The sequence below is a fragment of the Cyclopterus lumpus genome, chromosome 13 (genome assembly GCF_009769545.1).
Source record: "Cyclopterus lumpus isolate fCycLum1 chromosome 13, fCycLum1.pri, whole genome shotgun sequence".
In the NCBI taxonomy this organism is placed as follows: Eukaryota; Metazoa; Chordata; class Actinopteri; order Perciformes; family Cyclopteridae; genus Cyclopterus; species Cyclopterus lumpus.
This window is the reverse complement of record NC_046978.1, coordinates 18,061,036-18,084,454: the sequence shown is the minus strand read 5'-3', so window position 1 is coordinate 18,084,454 and position 23,419 is coordinate 18,061,036. Positions and strand designations below refer to the sequence as shown.

Below are 23,419 nucleotides of genomic sequence, written 5' to 3'. Positions count from 1 at the left end.
GGGGGGGGGGGGGGGGGGGGGGGGGGGAGGGGCTCCCTTGTGTGCGTGTTACGCACGTCCTGAGCATCCTAACCAGCCAATCAAAGTCAATCCCATCACTATCGATCACATCTTCGGCGCCGCGAAATAACCGCAGTCGGATTTACGCCGCCGTGGATCCCCGAGGACGTCGGCACGCGCCGCACACGTTGTTAAGCAGCTGCGAGAGAAAAAAAAAAGAAAAGAATGAAAACCGGATTGATTAGCGCTCCCATCTGCTGCGCTAGCGCGGTGTTAATTGGCCGTCTGCGGAGCGCTCTTCATTAGAGACGGAGGTTAGACGATGCTAAGAGGACGTAACCACAACAAATCACAAGATGGAGCTACAATAGAAAGGTGGGGGCGGAAAGAAGGTTATCCCCCAACTGAGGCAATTTATTGTAATATATTCCCATAGTTGGCATAAAAGATGACACAACATTTGATTTAAATCTGCCAGTTTGCACGATTTCAGGGTTACGCAGGTTGAAATAATAGGAACCGCCATCGATCATCGCTACTGGTGGTGTGCCAAAGAATTTAACAAACGTCTATGAATAAATGTGAAGGACTAGAAGAGCTGCACATCATCTATTTAAAACGCTGCGTACCCAAAATGAGGCTAGTTGCATCAGCGTCTGATGAAAATGTGTCTGCGTCTGTTATCTCCAATGTAGTTCATGTGCTTCCAGTTTGCATTGGCACCAAAATCATGTTTTTAGGGAGAATCGGGGAGCTTTGTATTCCTTGAGGACGACCGGGGTTTGTCGGGGGGGGGGGTTTCGAGTCAAGGAGATCCTGGAAAACAGTCGACTAGTTTTCCAAGTTATTTTTTATTTCCATGATCAATTTCTCAGCACGTGAGAGATGAGTTCATACGGGTCGCAGCCACAGAATGCATTTCTTCTAAACAAGACATTCACAGAGACGAGCACAAAAGTTTATGGCACGATTCCCAGCTAGATCATCGCAGAAAACGATCTCCGGAGAACGAGCGAAGTCGTGCACGGTGTTGATGAGCCTCGATTGTTTTCTTTTTCGATGCGGTGGCACCACGCCACCGAATAATATCAGATATTAGGACACGTTTAGTTACTTTTGGACGCTTTTCCTCCGTGACTTGGGTATTTATGCTAAGCTAAGCTAACCGGTGTGTTTCAAACTATTTATTTAAGAAGGAAATAACCGCGGCAGCTTAGTTTTTCCGTGACATTTTAATGATTATTTAGGCCGTGTGTGACTTTCTGCGTCTTCTCTCCCCGACAGATCTGTGACAAGGAGTGGCATTACTACGTCATCAACGTGGAGTTCCCGGTGGTGACCCTCTACGTGGACGGAGTGACCTACGACCCCTACCTGGTGACTGACGACTGGCCCATCCACCCCTCGCAGATCGACGTGCAGCTCACGGTCGGCGCCTGCTGGCAAGGTGAGTGGGCGGAGCCGACTGTGGGGATGATGATGCCAATGGGAAAGGAGGTGGTGGTGGTGCAAATGGGAAAAGAGGTGGTGGTGGTGGTGCCAATGGGAAAAGAGGTGATGGTGATGCCAATGGGAAAAGAGGTGATGGTGGTGCAAATGGGAAAAGAGGTGATGGTGATGCAAACGGGAAAAGAGGTGATGGTGATGCAAACGGGAAAAGAGGTGATGGTGGTGCAAATAGGGAAAAGAGGTGATGGTGGTACAAATTGGAAAAGAGGTGGTGGTGCAAATGGGAAAAGAGGTGGTGGTGGTGCAAATGGGAAAAGAGGTGATGGTGATGATGTCAATGCGAAAATAGGTGATGGTGGTACAAATTGGAAAAGAGGTGGTGGTGCAAATGGGAAAGGAGGTGGTGGTGGTGCCAATGGGAAAAGAGGTGGTGGTGCAAATTGGAAAAGAGGTGGTGGTGGTGCCAATGTGAAAATAGGTGATGGTGGTGCTGATGCCAATGGGAAAAGAGGTGGTGCTGATGCCAATGGGAAAAGAGGTGGTGGTGGTGCCAATGGGAAAAGAGGTGGTGGTGGTGCAAATTGGAAAAGAGGTGGTGGTGCAAATGGGAAAAGAGGTGATGGTGATGATGTCAATGCGAAAATAGGTGATGGTGGTGCTGATGCCAATGGGAAAAGAGGTGGTGGTGGTGCTGATGCCAATGGGAAAAGAGGTGGTGCTGATGCCAATGGGAAAAGAGGTGGTGGTGGTGCCAATGGGAAAAGAGGTGGTGGTGGTGCAAATTGGAAAAGAGGTGGTGGTGCAAATGGGAAAAGAGGTGATGGTGATGATGTCAATGCGAAAATAGGTGATGGTGGTGCTGATGCCAATGGGAAAAGAGGTGGTGGTGGTGCAAATGGGAAAAGAGGTGGTGATGATGATGCAAATGAATGAAGAGGTGGTGGTGATGTCGATGGGAAAAGAGGTGGTGGTGATGCAAATGAAACAAAAGTTTAATACAAAAGATGAGGTGTATTTGGTATTCTGCTAAATATCGCTGCTAGCCAGTTCCAGAATATGAATAACACTTATTACTCGGGGACTCTTTGAGTGTCGGACATGTTCTTTGGCTCCGAAAGAGCAATTAGGAAGAGCACTTAGTGTGCCTTTGACAAACGATTGAACCAGCGTGAATGGAGGCGTACAATTTAACTGTCCTCTGAACTGAGAGCTGCCACTAATTGCACGGGGGTCGGAGAAAAGGCACTTTTCTTCCCCGTCGATTTGATGGACCAAATGAGACAGCTCAGTGACGCTTAACCCCCCCCCCAGATAAAGAGTCAAGATATCTCCTTTTGTGCCGGAGCAGGAGCAGGTCATCCGGCGCCGCTTTCATCTGCAGCTTTCATTCCTCCTCCTCCTCTGGCCCTCCCAGTTCTTTCATTGAACACCCGGCTTTAGGAGGATTAAAAGTGCCTCCAATAGAAAAGAGAGTTCAGAGAGGAGACCTTCTTTTCGAGGTGTTTGGCTAAGCCTCGGTAAAGAGTCGTTAAGGTGATTCCTGAATCCTAACAAAAGCCATTAGCCGCAACAGATTGCCTTTCCAGAGCACCGAGATGTGCTAAGTGTGCTATGTTGATTGCAGATAAGTCTCAAAGATGAGCTAATTTACCTCCCCCGGCTCCCCGAAGCTTCAGCTCCTGAGTGTTATAGAGCAGACAATGGAGAGAACGTGGTGGGTTCATCTCGGCCCGCTGAACGGCATCGCAGTTAAATATCGAACAGTAATGTTAGTGGGTTCAGACGGGACAACGGCAGAGTAAACAAACAAACAACAAAAAGATCCGTTCGCTCCAAACCCGTACGACTGCAGAGCGACTGTGATAGTTTCGCAATATTTTAATTAGATTTCATGACATAATTTCACGGCTCATAACATTTAACTGGTCAGCTCAGTACGATGCGATGTGTGAATGCCCGACCCAAAAGCATAATGAGCGCAATTTAGAACGATCGCATTACGGATATTTATGCAAAGAGGGCATTCTAGTGTGGAGTGGCGAGATCTCAGTCTGTAAAATCTGTAATTGAACCTGCCGCAAACTGTCACTGCGCGCGGCTGGCGCACATTAATCAGGCTTTATTAGCAGGGCGGTTTTAGATAAGCACTTCCTTAAAAAGCGATTTTAACTTTGATTTATTTCATTTTTTTAACGGCTGTGATGAAATTTAGAATATCAACTGCAGGGCCGTGTGAGGGTGCATGGTTTTAGTATATATTTCTGCTACATGTGGAACTGTTCAGAAAGTGATCACCTGATCTACTAACTAAGCAACCTATAACCTTTATAAGCATGTTAGAAAACTGTAAGAGGAAAGCTGATGGAACATGTCCCCATCTTTACGCTTGTTTGCACCGGGTAGAGTTGTGTATCAAATTATGATCGCAGGTGGTTAATGTTGTGTATAAAAAAAAAACACTTTAGGCAACAAAACCACTCAGTTAAGTTCATTAAAAAACATAAATAATGGGCTTAAAGGACCCATTACATTCGAGAAAAGGCTGATATCTCTACGACATCAGGCAACTCAAACCCAAGCACTTTTTGAGGGGGTAGCCAACTGTAGTTAGTCAGTAAAGGACAGAAAAACATGCAACAAACATCACTAGCGTGACTTCAAAATAACTCGGCAACGCTTTGCTTGCATGCGGAGATCCACAAAGACGTTTCCGATGGGAGAAATCACATGTCACAGAAAGTACGAAGGCCCCTGGTCGACTCAGAGAGAGTCGGAGGCAGCATACACACATCCTGTCTGTGGACGCGCCGTCAAAATGCTCGTTAAAATGCACGAGAATCGTTCGTTCGCGCGACTTCATCCCACTCCTGATCTCCGATAGAAGGGTCGCACCGCCCCCTCCTCCCCGTCCTTCTTCCTTCACCTCTGGAAGTTAAGTGCCGGCTGTGCAGTTTCTGTCTATACTTACCCTCTGACCTCAGAAGTGTGTAACAGTCGGGCAGCCGGAGAGCCACGCGCTCACCTCGCCTCGTTCTTCTTCTTCCCCTCTTGCGCTCGACCTCCCTCATCTCAGCATGCAGGAAGAAGAAGAAGAAGAACAATCTCTCTCTCTCTCTCTCTCTAATGGTCCTATTTCCAAGCTCGCCCACGCCTCTTCCGTCTCATCTGATGCTTTTTTTTTTCTTCTCGTTTTGTCGGAAATTATGCAAATAGGGCCGGGGGAAAAAGGGAAAGCGGAGATCTATTGAGCGGGCGAATAGCGCTGACGCCACGTTTCAACAAAAAAAAACGGCCTCTCAGAGAAGCGGAATGATCAGTGGTTTTATCGCCCATATCATTCGCGGCGTCTCGCTAATCTCCCCCCCCCCTCTCCTCTCTCTGGGACCCCTTAATGGTTTCTCTGGCCACAGCCTAAATTGATAACATCTGTCAGGGAGGGGACCGAGCGGATAGGTGGACATCTTTAGAGGGGATAGGGCAGGAATAAAGGGAAGGAAAACGGTAACTGAGTTGAAGCGTGAAGAGAGAAGGAAGACGGCGGGGGTTTGGCAAAAAAAAAAAAAAAAAGCTTGTGAGACGTGAATAGAAAAGTGATCTTGAGCTTTTTGGAAGATAGACTCTGGCAGGGTGTCAGTGTTTGGCTTTTGAGTATGCAAAGCAGCTGTGGTTGGTTTACTGAAAGCTGGGGAACTTACATTGCAGTTCAATGCATATGAATGAATCGATGAAGGGCTGCCAGACAAAGAAGACACACGTACGTCCTGATCATCAAAAAACCATCATCGATGACCCGATCCCGTAAAAAAGCCTGTCTTGAATACTCACTTGATGGATTCACGATGCTAGAAATACGTCCTCACCAGTTGATTATAGACGCAGAATTGGGGTTGGTTCCAGCTCGGGTACGTCTGACGGAGTGGAGCCAAAAGGGGGGTTTTGAATTAAGGGTTCCTCCAACTCCAGTCCAAGGAGACTGTAACAGAGTCCTTCTTCAGTCCCCAAATGGATCACCTGGTTCAAGGTGGTCCCTGCTGTTACATTTATTTTAAATCGGGGGGGGGGGGGGGGGGGGGGGGGGGGGGAGTCATCAAAATCAATCCAGTTGGAAAGGTCAAGAAAGGTGTGTGCAGGATAAGGTAAGCTTTAACTTTCCTGTTCCACGATCCTCTTCCATCCAAGCTGATTGGGACCGCTTCCATGTTTTTTTTGGGGGGGGTATTGCAACGTCGCTCAGAGGTCGACTAGAGTGAGCAAGCGGGAGCTTTTCTTTACGCGCTGAACATACGCAAACGTACAGGGTCATGAAGTCAGTTGTTGAACACTCGGTCCGTGGCTTTTTAAGATGTGCACATATTTCCAAGTTCTGAAAAATAACACAAAAAAAGCCATTTTTATCATCAGTGCTTTGATTGGATTAGAGGCACAGTTTGGAGAAGAAGTAAGATAAAGGTGAGGTTTTCATACCCAGAGCTAGTAACCTTTTCAGCTAATGAGTGGTTTTGGAGACTTCTCTTGCTGGTAGTGGCCTTTACGGAGTTCAGAGAACATACAGTACTCTATACGTGTTGACTTTTCTTTCTTACCTTTATCTCGACGGTATGGCTGAATAACACTTGCACTTTTACAGCAGTATCCTTCGTTAAATGCCAGAACGGACACACAAAGCCGGCATTATATGGCAAATTATCGCCATAATTTGGTCCTCAGGACTCGTGAATGAAGTCAGTGTCAGTTTCACGATCTTGTAGTTTGTGGACCGCATACCGGCAGAGACCCACAAGACTCCATGGTGATTACTGTAGATCAACCCTAACATTAGTACCTACACAAGGTGTGTGTGGCCCATTGCAATGCTTTTAAAAAAAGAGGAGCACTGCATTGTGTTGTTGTGCACATGTTTTAAAAGGTACTGCAGTGTCACCACAAACCTCCAAAAAACGCAATCCCCCCCAAAAAAGGTTTTTTCATAAATTAACTTAATTTACAATATTTTGCAGGTGGGGAGGTGACCAAGCCGCGGTTCACTCAGTACTTCCGGGGCAGCCTATCTGGACTGACCATCCGACCGGGGAAGATCGAGAGTCAGAAAGTCATTTCCTGTCTGCAGGCCTGCAAAGAGGGACTGGACATCAATTCCCTCGAGAGTCTGGATAAGAGCATCAAGGTATTCATTTATTCTTTTATTTTATTTTTTACTCGTACGTATTAAACAAACGCGGTAACAATACTGAGCCTCGGAGGTGCTGCTATGTGGTACTTTTGAATGCTAAGCTAAGCTAACTGGCTGCTGGCTATATTGATATTGAAGGCACTATGAAGGGAAAAGCAGATACCAAATAAGTGTGAACTGTCTCTTTAAATCCATTTCCTGGTGGCAGTAAAAGTTGCTTTTCGTAGCAGCCGTCCTGCGTACACTGAGTATACATTCGACATACTACATCATCCTCTGCTGCGTCCACACACACACACAGACACACTACATTTTGATGCCAGTTGACAGAAGAAAAGTGCACCTCTTTAAATCACAACGGCTAAATCACCAGTTGGCTTCCTCAGACCCGACAACACTTCCACCAGCTCGGCTAATCCATCTCCCTGCGCTGTGGAAGATAGAGGGCAGACAAGACGGATAGGGGTTTGTGTAGACTAAAAGCCGGGCCCCCCCCCCCCCCCCCCCCCCCCCCCCCCCCCCCCCCCCCCCCCCCCCCCCCCCCCCCCCCCCCCCCCCCCCCCCCCCCCCCCCCCCCCCCCCCCCCCCCCCCCCCCCCCCCCCCCCCCCCCCCCCCCCCCCCCCAACCCACCCGTCCTCGGCCCCTTTTAAGTCTTTCTCGATCTTTCCCTCTTCACTCTTCTCCACAGAGCCCCACCCCCATTGTGCCGTGGTCCACAAAGAGATCCTTGCCAGCCTTTTGAGAAGACAAGGTGGGATGAGGACGTGAGGGCCTTCTCGAGGGCCCCGGTGTAGTTTGTCTCTTGAAAGCAATTTCATTTTCTTCTCAGCCGCACACTCGTCTGGCTCCCGTAAATCCCCGGGGGGGGGGGGCTTAAGGGCGCCGTTTAGCCGAGGAGGAGGACGACGATGTGGAAAGTGGAAGACGGAGGGAGGTTGAGGCAGATAGCCGGCAAAGTGCAGTGACGGAGGACAGAAGATGAGAGGGAAGGGAAAGGTGTGAAGGGGGTAAATGACAGGGGAGAGGGAGCTCCGCCCCCCCCCATGCCGTGCCGAAGTACCGTTGCCCCGCTGCTGAGAGGCAGTTTTAGGAAATGGGAGACACTCTGTACGGTTTCAGAGAAGGAGACCACTAAACCCTCCTTAAAGTAAGAAGGACCTCAAATCCCTTCCATCAAACCCAGCAGGAGGACACACGCCCCCCAAACTATACCTCGCGAGGGAGTATTTTCTAGCCTCGTGACTTCAAAGGGTCATATCGGTATTTCGACACAATATTCCTTCGTTCCTTCCTGCCAGGTGTCCATTGACTTCTGTAAAAAAAATCCTCGACTTTCATTCACATGGGTGGTCGTTGCGTCATCAAACGTGACGCTCCCTTTGATGGACGACCTGATTCGGTCACATGCGTCGGACCTTTTTTTAAAAAATGTAACCGACCGGGATAAGTGCGTCCCGATGTCGTCACCTCTTGACTTTTAGGTATTTTATTTTGTGATGGATGCCACGTGACACATTAAAGCTGCAGGTTCATCCGATTCACGGCTCCGGGTCTCGCTACATCTTAACGGCTCTGTTTGTTGTTTGTTGTTGTTGTTGTTTTTTGTTCTCTTTCTGTAGTTCCACTTCAACCCAGCCCAGTCCATCTTGGTCATGGCGGGGGAGGACTTGGAAAACATGAACGCCGCCGTGAGGAAAGTTTCCTACATCAACTCTCGTCAGTTCCCCACGTCGGGCATCCGGCGCCTGCACATCTCCACCGCCGTCCAGTACGTACACGGCTCCTCCTCCTTTCCCCCCCCCCCTCGCCGTCTGTCTCTTCACTTTTCATTTTTTAAACAACCCCACATCTGCTTCCCCCTCGTATCATCTTGGCGTCTCCGTATCTCCCCCCCCCCCCCCCCCCCCGACGTGAGGAGCGTTAACGCACATTGTCACTTCTGTTAAGTATTAAGACGACACCGCGGATATCACAGCCTGACTGATGTGCACATCCCATCTCCCTCACGCATTGATCCCAACCTCTCTCTCTCTCTCTCTCTCACTCTGTGTGTTTCTCCTTTCCTCTGCTGTCACTTTCTTTTTCCTTTTAATACACCGTGTTCTGTTTGCTGTCGCCACTGGGGCCAGTTTTTACATTTTCACGTCATGTTTTAATAATTCTGCCCGGATTTTGGCGGAGGAACGAGAGAGAGAGAGAGTAAAACATCCTCCCCTGGCGGGTTACCATCAAAAAAAGAAATATTAAATATAAAAATGTTAAATATATAGTATGTGCGAGAGGGCGTCCATTCAAAAGCATGTGTAGAGACTCACTGATGAGGTGTGTTCAAGCTCCCAGGTTTATTTTAACGCTCGCATCCAAAAGAGACTCCAGGAGAAAAGAAAAAAAAAAGATAATAATAATTCTCCTCATCTAAGCCTGCAACATTGCCTTCCTGCCATAACAGTGCATATCGCTCCTCACAAATGCCCCCGATGACGTTAAATATTTTTCCTGCCGATGTAATTAAACTAGTTTCTCGCTGACATAAGTGTGATTACTGCGGGCATCAAGAAAATAATTAAACAAACAGCGCAAAAAAAAAACAAAACCCTGCTGGTTTATGAGATTATGTTTACAGAATAGATACAAAACCGTCATTTACATGAACATGTGCTCACGGCGTGGAGAGAAGACACTGCTCTTTACTCATGAGGCATAAATGCATTGAACAATTACGATTCAAAAGTCTCACTGTAAAGTAAACCACTGTGTATTTACGATATAGAATCAATAGGCGATGTCAGGCATGTGCACCGGTTTGACAAATAGCAACCGAGATTGTCGATTTCACGTTATTTATCCACTTCAATCTTCACAATAATTGCACTTTAACGAGAGATTAATCACGATGGAGACGTGAAAATGTGCGATGAACTTCCCGCGATTCCCGAGAGTAAAAGCGACCATTTGTACACGTTATTACTTTTTATACCAATACAAAAAAAAGTCTCTTTTTTTTCTTTATTATATCTCCACAGCACAGCATTCAAGTTGCATGAGCTACACCTCGACGAGGAAAAAACACACCGGGTTTTGCTTATGACCAGTGTGTGTGTGCGTGTGTGTGTGTGTGTGTGTGTGTGTGTGTGTGTGTGTGTGTGTGTGTGTGTGTGTGTAGCCAGAGTGCATCTTCTGTTTACTGCAGGAAATCTTCTGTTCATAACGCGGGTGATTTAACTTCCAATTTGTTGTTTTGGTACTTCATCCAGAACACACACCGGCAGAACCCGAAAAGTGGCCTCCCTCCTTATAACCCCCCCCCCCCCCACCCCCACCCCCCCGGACAGTATCGCTCCTCGCAAATAAACAGAGATGTTAATTAATTCCAAATTAAATTACTATTTCCTTCGTGCTGACGACTAATAACTGCAATTACTGCAGGCGTGGAGAAAATAAAAAGTAACTAATCTCTGCAACAGCCCCTGGCTCCCTTGTCACATTTCTTTATAATTAAGTTGGACCGTCTCCAGTCTGGTGGTGTTTTTTTTGTTGTTTTTTTCGGGGGGGGGGGCCCACGCAGCATTGGTCTCCCTGCATCACTGAGTTTGTATCTCCCGCCGCTCACAACAATGGCGCGGTGCCCGAGCGGCGATGCAGACACAACGCCGGCTGTGGCCACGCCGGAGATAAGGAGAGATTACACGATGCTTTTGTCTATTTAACTGTGGCCTCAGACAACCGAACTGCGGAGGATTACAGACAATAGTTTTAAGTTTTCCACATCCAGACAAAATTGGAAAGGGTTTGCTCTGATTTATTATTTCACAAAAAGAAAGTGAATTTGCCCTTTTCCAACCGGATGAGTTAAAGCCGGTTAGTGAGCTTCCCGGACGGAGACGTAATCGCGTCTTTCAAGATAAGTCACAATAAGTTAACAACAAAAAAGGGAACATAAACAAAGAGATGTGCTTTTTGTACCCTGAGCGGCTATAATGTTAAAAATAAATGTAATAACTTCTTATTACAGGATTACCAAAATTCTGCTTTGTGTTTTTTTTTCTGGGTTTATGGTTTAGATGCCTGAAATAAGGTCCTGAGGTACAACACACGTTTAAGAGATTTCGCCATTTTGCCATAAAATACGTCAGTAAATACTCAAGTCAATACCCAAACGACCGTGGTGTGGTTCTATTCAAAGGCTTAACGTTCGCTTTTTTTTTTACTTCTGGAAATTGTGTTTGTGCTTCAAATATCATGAAAGGTCCTCATATAAGAGAAGATCCTGATATATGCGAAGGTCCTCATAAAAGAGACGGTCCTCATATAAGAGAAGATCCTCATATAAGAGAAGATCCTGATATATGCGAAGGTCCTCGTATTAGCGAAGGTCCTCATAAAAGAGACGGTCCTCATATAAGAGAAGGTCCTCGTATAAGCGAAGGTCCTCATAAAAGAGACGGTCCTCATATAAGAGAAGATCCTCATATAAGAGAAGGTCCTCGTATAAGCGAAGGTCCTCATAAAAGAGAAGGTCCTCATATAAGAGAAGATCCTCATATAAGAGAAGGTCCTCGTATAAGCGAAGGTCCTCATAAAAGAGAAGGTCCTCATATAAGGGACGGTCCTCATATAAGAGAAGGTCCTCGTATAAGAGAAGGTCCTCGTATAAGCGAAGGTCCTCATAAAAGAGACGGTCCTCATATAAGAGAAGATCCTGATATATGCGAAGGTCCTCGTATAAGCGAAGGTCCTCATAAAAGAGACGGTCCTCATATAAGAGAAGGTCCTCATATAAGAGAAGGTCCTCGTATAAGAGAAGGTCCTCATAAAAGAGACGGTCCTCATATAAGAGAAGGTCCTCGTATAAGCGAAGGTCCTCATAAAAGAGACGGTCCTCATATAAGAGAAGATCCTCATATAAGAGAAGGTCATCGTATAAGCGAAGGTCCTCATATAAGAGAAGGTCCTCGTATAAGAGAAGGTCCTCGTATAAGCGAAGGTCCTCATAAAAGAGAAGGTCCTCGTATAAGTGAAGGTCCTCATAAAAGAGACGGTCCTCATATAAGAGAAGGTCCTCATATAAGAGAAGATCCTCATATAAGAGAAGGTCCTCGTATAAGCGAAGGTCCTCATAAAAGAGACGGTCCTCATATAAGAGAAGATCCTCATATAAGAGAAGGTCCTCGTATAAGCGAAGGTCCTCATAAAAGAGACGGTCCTCATATAAGAGAAGATCCTCATATAAGAGAAGGTCCTCGTATAAGCGAAGGTCCTCATAAAAGAGAAGGTCCTCATATAAGAGAAGGTCCTCATATAAGAGAAGGTCCTCGTATAAGAGAAGGTCCTCGTATAAGCGAAGGTCCTCATAAAAGAGACGGTCCTCATATAAGAGAAGGTCCTCATATAAGAGAAGGTCCTCGTATAAGAGAAGGTCCTCATAAAAGAGACGGTCCTCATATAAGAGAAGATCCTCATATAAGAGAAGGTCCTCATAAAAGAGACGGTCCTCATATAAGAGAAGATCCTCATATAAGAGAAGGTCCTCGTATAAGCGAAGGTCCTCATAAAAGAGACGGTCCTCATATAAGAGAAGATCCTCATATAAGAGAAGGTCCTCGTATAAGCGAAGGTCCTCATAAAAGAGAAGGTCCTCATATAAGAGAAGGTCCTCATATAAGAGAAGGTCCTCGTATAAGAGAAGGTCCTCGTATAAGCGAAGGTCCTCATAAAAGAGACGGTCCTCATATAAGAGAAGATCCTGATATATGCGAAGGTCCTCATATAAGCGAAGGTCCTCATAAAAGAGACGGTCCTCATATAAGAGAAGGTCCTCCTCATATAAGAGAAGGTCCTCGTATAAGAGAAGGTCCTCATAAAAGAGACGGTCCTCATATAAGAGAAGGTCCTCGTATAAGCGAAGGTCCTCATAAAAGAGACGGTCCTCATATAAGAGAAGATCCTCATATAAGAGAAGGTCCTCGTATAAGCGAAGGTCCTCATAAAAGAGACGGTCCTCATATAAGAGAAGGTCCTCATAAAAGAGACGGTCCTCATATAAGAGAAGGTCCTCATAAAAGAGAAGGTCCTCGTATAAGCGAAGGTCCTCATAAAAGAGACGGTCCTCATATAAGAGAAGGTCCTCGTATAAGCGAAGGTCCTCATAAAAGAGAAGGTCCTCGTATAAGCGAAGGTCCTCATAAAAGAGACGGTCCTCATATAAGAGAAGGTCCTCATAAAAGAGACGGTCCTCATATAAGAGAAGATCCTCATATAAGAGAAGGTCCTCGTATAAGCGAAGGTCCTCATAAAAGAGACGGTCCTCATATAAGAGAAGATCCTCATATAAGAGAAGGTCCTCGTATAAGCGAAGGTCCTCATAAAAGAGAAGGTCCTCATATAAGAGAAGGTCCTCATATAAGAGAAGGTCCTCGTATAAGAGAAGGTCCTCGTATAAGCGAAGGTCCTCATAAAAGAGACGGTCCTCATATAAGAGAAGATCCTGATATATGCGAAGGTCCTCGTATAAGCGAAGGTCCTCATAAAAGAGACGGTCCTCATATAAGAGAAGGTCCTCCTCATATAAGAGAAGGTCCTCGTATAAGAGAAGGTCCTCATAAAAGAGACGGTCCTCATATAAGAGAAGGTCCTCGTATAAGCGAAGGTCCTCATAAAAGAGACGGTCCTCATATAAGAGAAGATCCTCATATAAGAGAAGGTCCTCGTATAAGCGAAGGTCCTCATAAAAGAGACGGTCCTCATATAAGAGAAGGTCCTCATAAAAGAGACGGTCCTCATATAAGAGAAGGTCCTCATAAAAGAGAAGGTCCTCATAAAAGAGACGGTCCTCATATAAGAGAAGGTCCTCATATAAGCGAAGGTCCATTATAAATGTTTCTGCAACAAGCAACAACAACAAAAAACGCACAGGAAGAATACCGGTGGCTTTTTGTCGAGGGAACCAGAGCGATGATGTCGTCTCTGGAGCTCTCTACTCACATCTCGGGCCCCAGTCTCGGTCCTTTATGGACTGTGGTGGTTTTGTTACATCGATGGTTTCCCTGCTAGCTGAATGAACCGCGGCCTTACAGTACAACACAAGTGGCAACCAGCGGTTTTCAGTTTTGATTGCGTCCGAAATAACTCCCGCCAAGCCCAATCACCCCATTTTACAAACGTAAACGTCAAACGAGTGCGCCCTCCAATCAGTGCCCTCGAAATCTCAATGTACTGCTAAATACTGGCCGTACACGGTCTATTATGGACGAGTTAATGGCCGAACGAGAGGGGGGGAGGGGTTTGACGTGACTGGGGGTCGAGGCAAACCGTTCCCCCCGGTTAAGAGCCAAGTGTTCGTGATTGCGAAACTTCTTCCCGCATTAGAAGGTCGTTAAATGCTGTGGAAATGTACTAAATGTACCGTGTGAGTCGATACAGTACAGGCACACACTACCCTGCATATATCACCCCATGGTGAGTATCCGAAGACACATTTTATGTTTTGGCTTTGACATCCTTATTTTCCTGTCCTTATTTCTAATTCTCGTCACAGAAATTCATATAAAACTATACATGTACATATAAAACTACACCCCAGATAGAAACGGAGACATATGGAAATTCACCCGGTGGATTTATGCATTGCTGAGGCACTTTACATCGTAACGTCGGAGGAGAGAAAACACAACGGCTGAAATCTCAGAGCCCAGGTTTCCATAAGCAGGAAATAAGCTTGTTATGATTTTCTCGCTGCAGAAGCATTGATGTCCCGCCCACTGACAGATGTGTGTGTGTGTGTGCGTGTGTGCTTGAAAGGCCTTCGGTGAAATGTAAAAACAGAAATCGGGTTGTTTGTTCAGCTTTCACGGCTTACACCATCACCACCCTCAGTACCTTCCCTCGCTCCCTCCCTCCCTCCCTCTGCTCGCTCCCTCCCTCCTTCTGTCCTTTTTCTCATTTTAGTGTCTCTTGTTTTCCATTTGATTGATGTGTAATCTGCAGCTTCTCCGCTTCTCTGCGTGTGTGTGTGTGTGTGTGCGTCCAATGCATCGGAATGGTTGCGAGTCAGATGCCTGCACTGATTCGCGTGAGCACGACCAATCTGTTTGTGTGTATGTGTGTGTGGGTGTGTGTGTGTGTGTGTGGCTGTGTGTGTGTGTGTGGGGGGGGGGGGGGGGGGGGGGCTGTGTTGTGAGCTCACAGCTAGCCAGCTAAGGCCCTACAGAGCTGATCCGTGCCCGTCTCTTAAAGGTTGCCAGCGGATGCTGTGCATTTAAACACATGCCAAGCACACACTTATATAAGGACCTTATGAGGACCTTCTCTTATATGAGGACCTTATGAGGACCTTCTCTTATATGAGGACTTTATGAGGACCTTCTCTTATATGAGGACTTTCTCTTATATGAGGACCTTATGAGGACCTTCTCTTAAATGAGGACCGTCGCTTCATTTCTATGAGTGACCTATATACATCCAAAGGAGAAATTAACATTATTTGGGTTCTTAAGAAGTGGGTCCAGCTTCTAATTAGCATGTGAGAAATAAAGTATGAACATGAATTAGTTCTTCTAGAAGTAAAAGCAGATTCAAACCGTACTACATTTTTAGTAATACATTTATTTTTCTAATAGTGAAGAATAAAGGACTTGCTTTCTTAGATGAGAAGATTGATACCCCTCTCATATGTGTACCCTATATATGAAACTATTACCAGCAGGTGATGAGTTTTGCATTAAGAATTGTAACAGCTTATTTGTGTAATCTGTACAAAATGTAAAACAGGGAGTTGCTGTTGCTTGATCATGAAACATCTTCATGTAATATTCACACTGTCACTCACGTCTAGCTCTAACTCTCCTGCCTCAATTCACCTCTCCAGGTGTTTTGGGGAGGACACCTGTATCACCATCCCGGACATCGATGCGGTGGTGATGGTGTCGCAGCCCAGCGAGCCCAGGATAACCATCACCGGAGTGGAGAGACTGAATCGGCCCGCCTCCGACTTCAGGCTGCCGGGAGGCACCGCTCTGTTCAAGGACCTCCACATCAGCAGCACGGTCACCAGAGCGGACGCCACCACACACCACACAGGTATGGACCCTCACACATGGGGGGGGTCACCCCTGTGCTACCTGTATAGGGCCTTCGTTCAAAGAGGCATGCATTGTCATACTTAAAGCAAGGGAAAGGAAATCTATATCAACATATTCAGCTCTAAAAATGTTGTCCACATGCTGTTGAGAACAGCAGTAAATGTGCAACCCTTTGAACCTAAAGAGCAGGAGGTGGGAAGCCGGTGAGGGATCACTACCTTACATGTGTACTTTTACAGGGAGCATTCCCACTGAGAATATCAAACTCCAAAAGGTAGCCTGAAAGTCTGAGTGCACCTCACAAAGTTGAAGATGTAGGTACCTCCCGGCAGGAAGAAGTCTGTCTTGGTTAAATATTTCAGCGGGATTTCATATTGATAATGTTTTCATTCATTAATGACGAGCCGGAGCCATGCAGGGCCACCTGTCTCTCTCTTTCAAAACAAACCCTCAGAGAAAAGACCTGAACAGCAGCAGCAAGTGTTTCTTTCATCGGGTATACGCCGGAACGCACACGCCGCAAAACTGGGGAAAAGAAAAGTCGTGCTTTAATCTTGCTTGGTGGAAGTGAAGGTTATCAAACCCCCCAACTAAAGCAGGTACTAGCGAGTCCGTGCAGTTCACAAGCATGGCCGTATTCTGATCTTCACTTACTTAAAGTCACAGGAAAAAGTCGGAGCATCTATATCTTCTATAAGTGGATATTTCAAAGAAAATAAGTGGGCTGTTACAAGAGGTCCTTCAGACTTGATTGGATCGCCCAAAACTGGGCGTCACTTCGTAAATACCATACAATATGGAGCTGTGGAGTGCTGTCGGCATCCACCCACACGTTCCGCACCTAGTTGTAATATATAAGTCCACGAACCACATTCCTTCGCACGTTAATAACTGTAAACAAAGGCTGTGCCTCTAACCCGTGGTAACTCTGATCTTCAATCGTGCTTTTGTGTGACGGCCGAGGTTACGCTAGCTCGTCGCCCCCGAAATCAATTTCCATCGGCCTTGGTGTCAATCCCCCCCCACCCACCCCCCACCCACCCCCACACCCACGGTGGTCGACGACAAAAGCACCCAAGAAAATTAATTTCCCTATAGACCGCCGTTATGAAAAGGCTTCTGAAAAAACACATCCAAGTGCAAACACAATCTCCTGTGCTGGATGGGCGCCGTCTTAGACGTCGCTATCCAGTTTCGATACCTCGTCCATGTTTACATGCTTGACATATAGCAAATGGACAATTTAGGCAGTTATGTACAGTGCCCACATGTTTTGTACACACATCCTACAGCAGTCATAGAACTGAAGGGAAGCACATTATTTCCTTTCAAACGTATTGGAGTATAGTGGGAAAGTAGCTTCCGCCCCCACGTGCCCCTCTTTGTCAGCAGTAATCCGCAGTGTAAGCAGGAGCCTTCTGTTCCATGCCTCGCCATGTTGAGTCAATTTCCACTGACTCCCCTTCATGCTGAGGAAGACTTGCACCCACCACGAGAGACTGATTCTCGGCTCAGGGTCGCACCGCCTTGAACGAGGCCAAAATGAGTGTGACATTTAAATCCCGAGGGGGGGCTCAAGCCTCGTCCAACGATATGACCACCGAGGCGGGAACAGTCACCTGGCGTCGTCCCGGCTCGGCGCCCGGGTCCGCCGCCGTGGCTAGCAGCCAATTAAGGAGCAGATAAGCCTGAGCGAGGAGGGAGGTTTCAGCCCTCCATCGCAGAGCAGAAAGTAGCATTGCTTTCAGGAGTCGGTGGAGCTTTCTCCTGGTGAAATAGAGACCACGGCTGGGGGGAAGAGATTAGCCAGGAAGCCTGAGAAAGACACGGAAATGGAAAGAGACAGAGCGAGAGAGAGAGAGAGAGAGAGGCACGGTGAGGTTCCATAATGAGCAGATTTGGTGTTCTCTCCGGGGGTTAAAGGATTCCAGATAAATCACATATTTCTTTTTCAGGGCAGGCGATTTGTTTCTTTTGCACCCTCTTAATCAGCCCCCTCGCCCTCGCCTGTGCGACATCCGTCTTTTTATTGAGCCTGCTCAGCACCTCCTCGTTCCTCTATCCATCTCACAATACGGTATCTTTTCAAGGCTCACTCCGAAGCCTTTTTACTCAAAGTCAAGGTCGTCAATTCTCTCTTTAAACTCGTCTCAAATGCTCAATTGTGATTCCTTGTTTTTGTTCTGTTTCTCCTCTTCCGGCTTTGCTGTCATGTTCTTTTTCTTGTTCGCTCCCATTTCCTATTTTTTTCTCTCTAGAGAGCGCCCAGCACTTTTGTGTTCATCCTACCCACACTGTAGCTCTGAGATCAGGCTGCACACACACACCTGGTCCTGGGACAGTCCTGCACTCGGTTAGATTGTTCGAGCTCTACTGTAAAAAAAAAAAAGCAGAATTTAACACCAAGCATGGCAACGTGCCCGCCAGATTGGACAACTGCAGCCATGAATAGTTTGGAAACTATTTAAAACAATTAAAGGTACAGTGCATTTTAAAGTGAGACTGTGACTTTTGATACAACTGGATAATGGCCAGAGGTGGACGTAGTCATCGTGACGTCACCTGTTGGTTTGTGCCGTTATGAAGGAGTCGTCATTGAGTGAAATGAAACCTACAGGCGTAAACAGCAACAGTGTCTTCATTATAATGACAACAACATCAAACCAACGAGCACAAAGGCCTTCGTCCACAACCACAATCCTGAAGAATCACAGCTTTCTTCCTCGGCCCAGACACACACACACCGCACATTTGTCTTTCTCCATTGGGAAGCTGTTAAATGGGCATAGCCGTTTCCCTCCCCAGGGGAGTGTGCAGCGGTGAGAGGTGGAGGCGAGTGCTTAGCAAACTGTCGGCGAGCCCCCAGCGGCCACCCGGGCGCCGCTGTGATATGGGAGCTGTCCGAGGTGACTTGTTACCGCGGCGACTCACAGCTCTCGACCCGTGTGCAGAGACGCGGTGAATAATTGGAGTCTGGGCGAAGGTGCAGGTGTGAGTTGGTGTCCAGCGCTGGTTTAAATCACGGGGCTCTTCAAACCATTTTTTTGCCGTGGGAATTATTTTTCGACGCAATTTGCTGGTTTACTTTTAAGTCCGTCGCCTCTTTTATGTCAGTTTTTAATGTGTTTACGTGTATTTCTGTGTTAAGTGTGTGCTGTTTTCATTTTTTTTTTTTTTTTAAAGGCCCCCTATTCGCAAGGGACTAGCATTACCACGGGGGCGTCGTGTAATTTAGAGAAGGAGAGCTCGGGATTGAGATCACAGGAAAACCTCTATATAATACCAGAGGTCCCCGGGTATCCTTTACACTGCCATCCTGGCCAGGAGCCCCTCGTAAACGAGATTCCAAGTCTCAATGGGATCATCTTGGCTAAATAAAGGTTACAGAAAATGAGAATTAAAAAAAAATATAAAAAAAAAAAAATGGACAGGCTCTTGTGATTAGAAATTGGAGGTAATTTGCAACAAATTGCAGACACGGTCGATTTGCACGGGATCAAGATCACAGACAACCTCTGTAATTATTACAATTTACAAGACGTCCCCAGCTGATACGAGTCCTGAGCGGATAGGGCTTCAGCTTGGTTCATTTAATGAGTAACCGTGTGTGTGTGTGTGTGTGTGTGTGTGTGTGTGTGTGTGTGTGTGTGCAGCACGTCGACCCGGGGTGCTGGAGGAGATCATCCACAACCTGGACTACTGTGACGTCCTGGTGTTGGGGGAGGAGCTAAGGCCGGAGCAGGAGTCGCTCCAGCTGCAGCGCAGCTCTCTGCTCGGGAAACACCTCGACGCCACCAACTCCACCTCCGGGATGTCCATATACGGTACGTCTACGTCACCGGTTGGTTAAGAGCGACGGCGTCACAACAAGTTATCTACATTCATTAACTCTCCCTCCTGCCGCCTCTTCCCACAGGCGTGGACTCCATGTCCAACTACGAGCAGGTGATCCGACAGGTGCGGTACTACAGTTGGCGGCCGGGACCGATAACGGAGAGGAGGTTCCGCCTCACCTGCTCGGAGCTCAACGGACGCTACACCAGCAACGAGTTCCACCTGGAGGTCCGTGTGCTATAGCCGTCGCTGGTTCTTCATCGTGTGTTTTCAATGTATTCAGGTTTTTTAAGTTGCAGATCACTATAACTGTAAGTCGCAACACGAATATTGATATATTACTTTACTTTACAGTTTCCTGGCGAGCTTACATGTAGGAAACTTACATGTAGTCTCATTAGACGATAGGCCCCTCCCCCATCTGAGAGGCTCCTCCCCCATCGGCTTGAGAACTTCCTCTGTAAAGGTGTGCCGTGTCCAGCCAATCAGAGCAGGCTGGGCCTTTTTTTTTCCTTCTTTTTTGCTTTAAAGAGACAGCAGCTAAAATAGAGCATTTAACAACCTGAGGGTTAATACAGGTTTATATTCAGAGAGATAGTATGAGAACATTTAAAGTATGCAAACATGTTCTAGCTGAAAACCCAGAATACAAGAACCTGAAAGTGAGCATGTGATGTCCCTCTTTGATATTTCTATTTGAGGCCTGGACCCACATCATTTGTCCCGAGTGCTTTTTTTTTATTGTCCTCGGCTTAATAAATAAAGATGGCGGATCCCTCCTTCAAAGGAAGTGGCCTGGGAAAAGAAAAATGTCCCGAGGTCCCTAAAATGTCTAAATCTAAAATTCCGAAATAGTAACATAGCACGGACCAAGCTGTTTGAGCCGACTCAGCGCACGTGACTGGCAACATTTAAAAAAATGAACCGCAGGAGGCATTCATTTTTATTTTTAGCAGCATTATTTTCTCCCTTTCGTGGCAAAAAAAAAAAACTCTTTTGAAAGATAGCAAACCGGAATGTGACATATTCTAATGTGTACCCAAAAAAACCAGGTTAAAAAAAGATATATATATATATATATATTAATGTTTTCCTCAAGCAGCGAGGCACACCGGCATGGAGAAGGAGGCGCGATGCAACACTGAACACCTCCTCCAGAGACATTGAACTGAATCTGGCCTCGCCTGTTACGCAATGTTCGTGCATGATGTTCGTGCCAAAATCGGCTCGATGGGAACGTAGTCTGACTTATTCATACATTGCCCCCCCCCCGTTTTCACGAGACATGTTTTTGAACCTTGGAGGCTGTCGATGAATCTAGTTTACATTTAATTTCCTGTATTGAGCTGGCCCTGCACACACACACACACACGCACACACACAAAAGGCATGAATTCATTGCATTACTATCAAAAACTTTTATCCTTCGAACAAGAACATTTTTAAAAAAAACATAATTTCTGCTTCCCGACCAGGTGAGCGCGCTCCACAGTTCGGAAGCACGGGAGCATGTCAATCACCTGGTGGCCCCGCCTCAGTACATGCAGGTGATCCACCATCCGTCCATGATCCAAGACCTGTACCCGAGCCACAGCTCAGGTAAGGGAGCATGTCAGGTGTAAACAAACAGATTGAATCAATTATCTCTTTTCTTTTTCCACTTTCATTGTTTCTTTAAGTGTCCCTTGTTTTCTGTGGGAGTTTTAACAAAAGCAGCGGTACTCGAAAAGCCACTTAGTGAGTCTCGGAGCTGTGTCTGTGATATTTCAATTCTAAAAAAAACTCCAGAACACATTGTGTGATTGCTTTTACATTTTCACAAAAGTGTATAAATATCTCACTCTGTGTAATTTCCTCTTCTGTGAAAGAGGGACCTTGACTCAAAATTCAATAGACACAAAAATGCAAAAAAAGACTTCAGAAAACTGAAGAGCAGCATGCGGGGTGGGTGGGGGGGGGGCACCTTTCAAGTGATGTAGCGAGCGCATCCCCCCCTCCCCCCCCCCCCCCCCCCCCCCCCCCTCTGCACATTGCGAGTGATCCGAAGTAAAGAGAACGCGGCGAGGAGGAGAGACATCGGTCTTAATCTACCAGACCGGGTTTAATTATTCATCAGACTCTAATGGATTCTACTTAGAGTCCTGGAGAGTTCAGTGGCCAACGCTACTAACAGCCCAGAGAGGTGTGTGTGTGTGCGTGTGTGTGTGTGTGTGTGTGTGAAAAGGAGGTCAGAGGAGCACAGAGGGCGGTCTGCGGTTGGAAAGTTAATGCATGGCTACAAAAAGAAAACTACAAGTAAGAAAGAAAGAACTTGTAGTTTCAGCCGCGGCGCATGTAGATGTGTTTTCAGATGATATCGTGCTGTATGTAGAGTACAAGTGTGTGTGTGTGTGTGTGTGTGTGTGTGTGTGTGTGTGTGTGTGTGTGTGCAAACACTCCAAGTTCCTCTAAAGGCTGCATGGAGCTTCGCTGAGAGGAAGATCAAAGGCCGCGTATTTAGTGTGAAAATCTAGGGAACCACTGAATGAAATGATCATCTGAGGAGTCTCACTCGTTAAACACACACACACACACACACACACACACACACACACACACCAGCAGGGACGAGCGGAGGGAGGGTAGTTACAGAGAAGTCGTGTTATTTCAGCGGGCTGGAGATCAGAGCATTTTTTATTTCAAGAGAGATCCCTCGATGTGCGTCGTGGGGGTTTTTTTTTTGGCCTCACGATGCTGCGCCGCGATAAATTACTTTATTAAATGTGTTTACGTTTGCTTTTCTTCGACTACGTTTCGAAGCTAATCCGTTATTAAATTCCTCTTCTGCTTGTTTGAGCTCTTATTTGTCTTTCTCCTCGGGCGCAGATTTAACACTTGAACGCGAGGAGCGCGATGGCGCTTCCCGTTGTTCGCGTGATGATGACTTTCTTTTGTCAGATGACATTTCAGAGCGTCGGGAACAAACACGTTTTTTTTTTTTTTTAGCTGATGACTTAATTGGTCAAAACCAACGCACACACAAACACACACACACACAGAGCTTGGTGTTCAGTATCTTATTTAAATGGGTTTACGTTTCATTAAGCCTCGTATCTACTGTGAACCTGGTTAAGAGTCTTTAAAACCCTGCAGACAACAACTATGGGGGGGAAAAAACTATAAAATGATGCTTCAACACAATTTATCACACCGATTTCCTCGTCCCCTATTCGACTAAAGGCCCAGTGCATGATGGGAAATGCCTGGTCCAAGAGCTCATGTTGTGTCTCTGTTAATCTGTCGATTAAGACTTATAGGATAGAATACAGTGCCAGATACACAAACACACACACACATGTGGAAGAGTGTGTGTGTGTGTGTGTGTGTGTGTGTATACCCTTCATTTCACTCGTCACGACCTTGCCCGCGGACAACTCGACATGTGGACACGAGGGCCCTGCGGGCTCGAGCCGCCGATCAGTGGACGACCTTCCGTGTCAAAGTTTAGACCCGGTGACACGAAAGGTCAGAGAGTAAGTTATTAATAAATCCGTCTCGAGCGGACTTGAACAACACGGCGATCAATCTGTTGAGATGTTTTTCCCGTCTGGACCCAAAAAGTGACGGACGGTTCGAGCGCGGCTGAAACCCGGGGAGGTATCGATCAGCGCCGGGGAGAGAAAGACAATGAGAGAGAGCGAGAAAGGACAAATCAATAAGCTGACACAATAATTAAAGAGCCCGCAATCATCATCATCATCATCTCGGGTAACGTTTAAAAAAAAAAAAAAGACCTCTCGTACGATAACATGAGAAAGAAAATGAAAAAAACGGGCGATCACAAAAAAAAAAGAGGACATTTAAAAAAAATTTTATTGAAGCAACCTCATTCCATGTCTCCCTTCTCCT

General features: G+C 46.5%; 1 protein-coding gene across 1 annotated transcript in view; it reads left to right on the top strand.

Moving 5' to 3' along the window:
* LOC117741824 (calsyntenin-2-like) overlaps positions 1 to 23,419 on the top strand; it is a 58,454-nt gene that overhangs the window by 34,047 nt on the left and 988 nt on the right. The window contains exons 5-11 of the mRNA XM_034549053.1: positions 1,285 to 1,447; positions 6,447 to 6,613; positions 8,240 to 8,388; positions 15,484 to 15,695; positions 19,351 to 19,521; positions 19,614 to 19,759; positions 21,007 to 21,130. Coding sequence (XP_034404944.1) covers positions 1,285 to 1,447; positions 6,447 to 6,613; positions 8,240 to 8,388; positions 15,484 to 15,695; positions 19,351 to 19,521; positions 19,614 to 19,759; positions 21,007 to 21,130 — 1,132 coding nt within the window. The remainder of the gene's footprint in view (positions 1 to 1,284; positions 1,448 to 6,446; positions 6,614 to 8,239; positions 8,389 to 15,483; positions 15,696 to 19,350; positions 19,522 to 19,613; positions 19,760 to 21,006; positions 21,131 to 23,419) is intronic.